A 6,725-nucleotide genomic window follows, 5' to 3' on the forward strand; every position below is an offset into this window, starting at 1 on the left:
TGCCTCCCACTTTGTTGCAGCCCTGGCACTTTTCAGACTTTTCAATGATTGGATTCAGCTCGCTAACCTGGTAGAAAATGATTCCTTTTTTTCCATTACTATGTTTTCTGCTGATAGTGAGTTCAAAGCAGTGCACAAGAAGATCTGATGGATACCAGATCTGGCAAAAAAGTGAGTGGTTCAGAAGGAGAGGGAGATGTGAGGAAGGTGGCATCTTTCCCCAGACTTTTCCTTTTGGGTGGCAGCAAACCGTTCATCTGCCCTGCCATATTGCATAAAACCATACATAACCTAAGGGTAGAACTATGCCTTCTCATGAAGGAATGTGTTTTCTTAGCAATTAGTGACTTGATTATTGGAAGTTAAAACCAAGGCTGTCATTAACAGCCTCTGTTCACAACAGGGCGGGATGCTGGCTATGCCTAGCCAGGACCGTTTAGTGCTTGCATTTCTAAAATGCAGATCATCTCGTAGGAAAAAGATAAGATAAATATCTTCATTAGGATACTTTCACATAAGTCCTGGAGGAAGACCTGAATTTGAATGAAAACTCCTAAGTATTAAGTTTACGATCTTAATCCTTTTATGTGAAAGCAAATCTCAGGCCAAAAGGTCTAGGAACTGAACCTTTACTGGTAAGAAATGCCTCAGTTGGGGCCTGCTACAAAGATAGATAGATCTGTCAAAATTAATCTAAGTAGCTAACAGCCATGGCTTGCCTGTATTTCTATTCTGTGGTCTCTCAACCCACTACAAAAGCATTATTTCCATTTGCATTGTGGAAAATGGTTACCTCACGCCTGCCTGGTGTGGAGGGACTTTTTTTAAAACAACCGTTCAGCACCAACGCATACCCTTCCTATCGATGAGCCAAACCCAAACTTCTACCATCCATTACCCAGACAAAATCCTGACCTCTCCAAAAGCAGGTTCACCCTCTTCACTCTGGCAAGGCAGCGCTCCCAAGGACAGGACAGGCCTTTCCAGGGCTGTCTGAGAGCACCCGGGTTGCGGAACAAATCCATGTAGGATTATGGAGAAACTCCACCGGCCATATTCTGCTTTGAGCAAATTGTAATTTTAAACCAAATAAAAATCCCTGCATGTTATTTTCCTATAGGGATGACAGAGAAAACGAATTGTATGTGACAGATGCTAGTTACGCCACTTACTGCCTTCCCAGTAAGCGTTCCCGCGCTGCAGTGGGAGGCCTGTATTAATAACACGTATGCGAGGTATTTCGCAGGAAAAACACGGGCAGCTAGAGCGTGACGCCCAAGGACACCGAATGGATTTATGACTCCGGGGGGGGAGGCAGTCCCTTCCCCAGGCCGCGGCTGCCGCTCGGGGTATCTCTCAGCGAGCTCTGGCCTTGCTCTTCGCCTCCAGCCCGCTTTCTGCCGCCGATTTACTCCAGGCCACGTTTACCCCCGGGGCCTCAAGCCCGCCTCAGCCGCGCTGAGAGGAACGCCCCACCCCGCCATGGCGGCAGCGCCGCCCGCCCCTTCCCCTGCCGCTGCCCCTTCCCCTGCCGCTGCCCCTTCCCCTGCCTCTGCCCCTTCCGCCCGCCGGAGCCCCGCCTCGGCCGCGGCGCGGGGAGCCCCGGTAGGTGCGGGCGCGGGGCGGGGGAGGAGGGGACGGGGGAGGCCAGGCCGGCCTGAGGCGAGCGACCGGCTGGAACCGGCCCCCGGCGTTGGCGGGGCGGCGGAGGAGGGGAAGGGAGGGACGGGGAGCGCTGCCCCCGCGGCCTGGTCCCGGGGCCTCGCCCGCCCCTGGCGTAAAGCCGTTTCAGCAGCGCCATCCCCACCTCCCTCCCCCCCCCCCGTTATATTTTTATTTTTCGACAAGTGGGCCTTGAGATCCCGAGCCCTGGAGGCGGCTCCAGCCCTCGCCCCGTTTCCTGGTTGATACTGTTCTAAGTTGGGCTTTCCCCTCGGCTACGTGTAACTAGAAAAAAAAGGCATTTTTTTCAAGTGTTAGGACAAAAACCTGCCTGGATACCCGCGGTTTGAGCTTTAGCTATTGAAATTATCAGACTCGAGTGAGAAAAGGTGCCCGTAACACCACAAAGATAAAATAGTATTTCGGCATTTGGGGCAGACCACCTTATAAATGTTGTTGAGGCTTTACGGGAACTAACGAAATGATTAGATTTGCAGGATATGGTCCGTATAAATTGCCTTGCGGTTTCCGGTTGCCCTCCTTATACACAAATCACACAAAGGTTATGAATAAAAATAAAGATGCCATATGCAGTTAGGGCTGCAGTGGGATTTTCTGCAGGAGCTGAGAGTCTGCGCTGACTCTGGGGGAAGATTTGAAAGCACGACTGCTAAAAGGTATCAAGGGCAATTTTCCTTTATTTTCCTGAGTATTGACTACCATGAGAAGATGAATACTCTGTGGCGTTTCCTGCTTATTCCTGCATTAGGTGTGTGGCAGGACTGTTGGGTGTGATCCAGTCAAGAGCACAGCCTGGGCTGTGAGGGGTCTGTCCACAAAGGTTTGAAACCATGCCTGCACAAAGGATAACTTAATTTAAAAAAATGAAAAATACTTAGCAACTGTTACAGTTTTTATCACTGAAGCAGGAAAAAAGTTAGTGTTAATGCATTGAGGTGTGTCCTGCCCTTATGGCTGTTCAGAAGTGTATAGATTTCCTGCCCCACTTTCCTTTCCCCATTCACCCATGGGCTGCCAGCTGCCCTCCTGTCCAGGTGTGCTTCCCAGCATCCTGAGTTGCTGACCAGGAGCAGCATTCCGTGTCCCGTGTGCTTGGCAAGCACCATTCGGTCATGCAAGGAAGGAGAGTAGACTGGTTTTCACCATGGTCTGTCCTTCCCCGTACTGCTGTGGACAGAAGCTGAGGGGGGAGTTTTCTCCTTGCAGTGTTCCTAATCTTAAAAAGATCTGTTAGCCAGCCTGAATGAGAGGGCTCTCTCTAATGTGAGCAGGAGAAACTTGGGAAGTCCTTGGCTCAGCTTCACGTGTGGATCAAGTGATAGTCTTCATACAATCATCCCCTTAGAAGTGCTGCCCCCCCCCGTAAATGGCATGACCTTTACAATCAGATCTAGACTACCAGATTTGCTGAGAGGTCATTAACTCCAAAGAGGTCATTTGGGTTTAGTATTACCATTTTCTGGTTTTTAGCTCTATTATCAAGAAGGTTTTCTCCCGAAATTGGGTTTCATCCAAGCTCTTGGCTCTTTAGCATGTTTTTCTTAAATAATTTTGTCAAACAAATCACCACCTCCAGTCTTCAGCAGAATGTAAGAATACCACCACTTATTAAACTAAGAAATACATATTAAATTATTGTACACTTACATGCATCATTGTTTTTATTAAGCACTCAGTATGTGTTCATTGCAGTATAAACATTAAACAAGGTTATTCTTCCCCTGGTGAATTTACAGTCTGAAAGAGGTTCATGGGAAGGAGTAGTAATAACATATCATTAAAACACCGCCTTTAATTTAATCCCTTTTTGTTTCCCTGTGGTTAATACTCATTTGCTGTTGATCATGACTGGTGTATCCTGGCATGTCATGCAGTACTGTTTTATAATATTACAGCCCCCAGTTGGCCACTCTACCCCTCTGCGGGAGGTTCTTGTTCAGCGTGAGTGGAAGAAGAGAGCATATGTCTGTGTTTCAGCTGCTGCCATACAAAGCCCAGCAGCATCCCTGACACCCACCTTTGATGGTACTCTACACTAAGACCTTGGTTGTTGTATCAAAGCACAGTTTCTTTCTGCCATTTCGGCTTCCTGTAAGGACAGCTGGAAATACTAATGTCTTCAACAGCTGCAGCAAGATTCTCTGAAGCTCCTGTGTTAACGCCCTGAGAGAAGAGACATTGCAAGATGAAAATGGAAATAGGGACATCCAATTTTTGCTGATATCTGTTGCATTGAGGTCCCTAATTCACTTTTATATCTTTATAGTAGCATCATTTGGGGGGAGAATTCAGTAGCCAATGAGATTTTTTTAAGAGATTGGAGCTTTCCTGGGCAAAGCACATCATATCGCTTGGACCATAAAAGGAACTGATACTCCCCAAGGGAAGCAGGACTCTTGAACTAAAGGAGTTGGCAGGTTTGAAAGTTTTTAAGTTTATCTGCTTATTTAAAGAGTCACAACATAGTTGTCTGCCCTGAAACAATTTCTGTTCCAGTTTCTGCTCTGGATTGCATGTATAATGTGTCAGAAAAATTATTTCAGAGAGAAATTTTTAAAAGTAGCCACTGAAAGCATGCTGCTTTCTGAAAATAGCTTTTTGCTGAGTAAGCTAGATCCACTGCCTGGAAGTTGAAATCTGAAAAAAAAAAGAAAAAAACCACATACTGTTCTTTTTTTTTTTTTTTTTTTTTTTTTTTTTTAATAGTGAGGTTGACTGTCCACTAGAACAAACTCTAAAGGAAAATTCTGTCTCCTGAAATTTTCAAATCAAAATGTGATCCTATTTCGGAAATTGTAGTCAAGCTGAAGTTACAGAATTTAGTATGGAGGTTACTGATTAAAATTTTTGGAGCTGTACTGTAGAGGCGGTTAGCGTAGATTAGTATAATTTTTAGCTCTTTCTGGTCATAGCATCTGTAGTCTGTGACTGTAGTGGAGCGCAACAGTAGGATTGTGCTGGCAAGGACTAGGCAAGTATGTTGGGTAAATACAGAATCTGTATTGATTGCTGGGGGAAGGAGGAAGCATGGTGGCTTTATTATTGCCTTTATTGTGGTAAACTGATTTACTGGAGGAGAGGGAGAAGTTAATTCTTTGTATCAATCATCCTATGTTCCAAGGCCCCAAAATTAATGAGTATCACTTTCTCTGTAAAGGTGTTTTCTGTTTTGTTAATGTGAAAAAGAGAATGTTTCTTTGGTTATTGTGCTCTGCTTCTTCTCATGTTTTTTTCTTTCTTTTTTTTTTTTTTAAATTCTACAGAGATGAGACCCATTTGTGCACACTTTAATTCCTGATTTTTTGTTGTAAACAGGTTAGGATTTGACTATGGCAGTACAGTTCCTGCGGAACGCATCTGTGTGGTTAAAGAAGCGCAAGATCACTTTGTTGGCCGTTTCTTGCATGGGACTGTTTGGCGCTAACCTTTCCTATCATGTATTTCCTGAGCAGACATTCAAACTGTTGCATGAGTGCTGGTCAGAGGGGCAGCCAGCTGAGCTTTCACAGAGGCTCTGTAGTGTCTTTCAGGATGTCCTTCAAGATACTGATGTGAAGTCCGCTGACTCCTATCGAGCCTTTGCAGCTTCTGGCTTCCACCCTGTGAGTGCTGGAGTCCCCTGGCTGCCTGCAGGCTCTTTGGTGGGCATCCCACCTAACTTTGATAGCACAGCTGAGGATAAAAAAGGAATAGTCAACCATGTAGTTGTGATCAATGGCAAGGAAGTAGACTGGGAGAGCAGCGAAGGTGTTGCTTTGAAGGAAGCTCTGACATTTTCACTTAAAGCTCAGAAGTTTGCCATTGCCAGAGAAGTTGTGTATTTGCAGAACGGCAGCCCTTTAGCAAGTGCAGCTGTGGCTCCAACTTGCTTAGCTGGTACATTTCTCTGTGGGAGAGGTATAAAGCTACTTCTGGGTTTATCTCCTGGCCCCGTGATACTTCGAGGCATTTGTAACCTCCTAACTGCTGCTGGTGGACTAATGTGCTATTATGTTTCTTACGACGCTATGACCTATCACCTAGACTGCAAGGCTGACAGAAAGGCAGCTACTATTTCCAAAGACTATGCCAGAGGTGGGGTTGAATTTTATGATAAAATATTGTCTCGCAACAGGATTTTTCGTGGTCTGATGGGCAAACAAGGGACAAAAATGTATGCCCCGAGTGGTAACCTTTTCCCAAGGCACTGGTTCAGAATAAAGTATACCCCATACACTTACCGAAGAGATTTGATTGTTAATATTTTAAGAGAGCTCCAGGCATAGGAAGGGAGTTCTTGAATTTTAAACTTGTGAATTATGTATTCTGTTGGAACACGGCTGTGCTGCTTTTTTTTTTTTTTTTTCTGTATCTTCATTAGAATTTCAGGGTTATTTTTTGCATATAGTTTGGAAGGAGTTATTGCACATTCTGTGAATAAAGAATTCTCTCTTAATATATTAAAGATTCACTTCAAAATTGCTCTGTTCTGTGTGCATCTCAAATCACAAGACTGTGGAGGAGGGGAACTTCTCAGGCACTGATCTGGAAGTTCTGCTCTGCTCTGCCCTGCCTTCCTGCCAGTGCAGTCTGGAAAAGGGAAAGGGTAAAGTCCAACGGAGAGTTAGTTCTGGGAGCATTATCATTTAAACAGGGGTTTTGTAGGTATGTTTGCTGTTCCTCCTATGGAACAACCCAAAGATGTTTAAAAAACTGGGCAGTCTGTATTGTGCTGTTTACATAAATATCAAGACACAGTGTTTCTATTTTGTGTAAGTTCTTGTGCCATGTAAGTTCTTATGCTGCAATCGCAATTCTTCAGCAGGGCTCACTAGTTATGCCGCAGTTCATACGAATACAGCTAGATTATTACCAGCACCTGCATCATTTTGCTTAAATCTAGTTTTGCTGTCTACATGCCATGGTGACTTCAGCGTGTATATCTTGAATGTTTCCAAGCAGTGGCAGTACGTAACATGACTGTCACGGGTTGGTTGTTTTCTCAGAAATGAGATAAGCATTTTCAGGAGAGGGTTTTCTGTTTGCTTTGGTACAGTTTTTGT

General features: G+C 44.9%; 1 protein-coding gene across 3 annotated transcripts; it reads left to right on the forward strand.

Annotated features, from left to right (window-relative positions):
* Positions 1-1,518: 1,518 nt before the first annotated feature.
* TMEM177 (transmembrane protein 177) lies at positions 1,519-6,144 on the forward strand. 3 transcript variants are annotated; one of them, XM_075028733.1, is made up of 2 exons: positions 1,519-1,605; positions 4,999-6,144. In XM_075028733.1, exon 2 carries the CDS (start codon positions 5,013-5,015, stop codon positions 5,946-5,948), a length of 936 nt encoding a protein of 311 aa, XP_074884834.1. In that variant the 5' UTR covers positions 1,519-1,605; positions 4,999-5,012; the 3' UTR covers positions 5,949-6,144. The 3 variants fall into 3 exon arrangements, with proteins under 3 accessions (XP_074884834.1, XP_074884836.1, XP_074884835.1); XM_075028735.1 differs by lacking the exon at positions 1,519-1,605 and adding an exon at positions 1,837-2,339; XM_075028734.1 differs by lacking the exon at positions 1,519-1,605 and adding an exon at positions 2,376-4,100.
* Positions 6,145-6,725: the final 581 nt, after the last annotated feature.

This window comes from Buteo buteo, chromosome 5, assembly GCF_964188355.1.
Source record: "Buteo buteo chromosome 5, bButBut1.hap1.1, whole genome shotgun sequence".
Classification (NCBI taxonomy): Eukaryota; Metazoa; Chordata; class Aves; order Accipitriformes; family Accipitridae; genus Buteo; species Buteo buteo.

Coding starts and splice junctions, on each gene's coding strand:
- TMEM177 (XM_075028733.1), top strand. CDS start 5,013: ATGGCAGTACAGTTCCTGCGGAACGCATCTGTGTGGTTAAAGAAGCGC.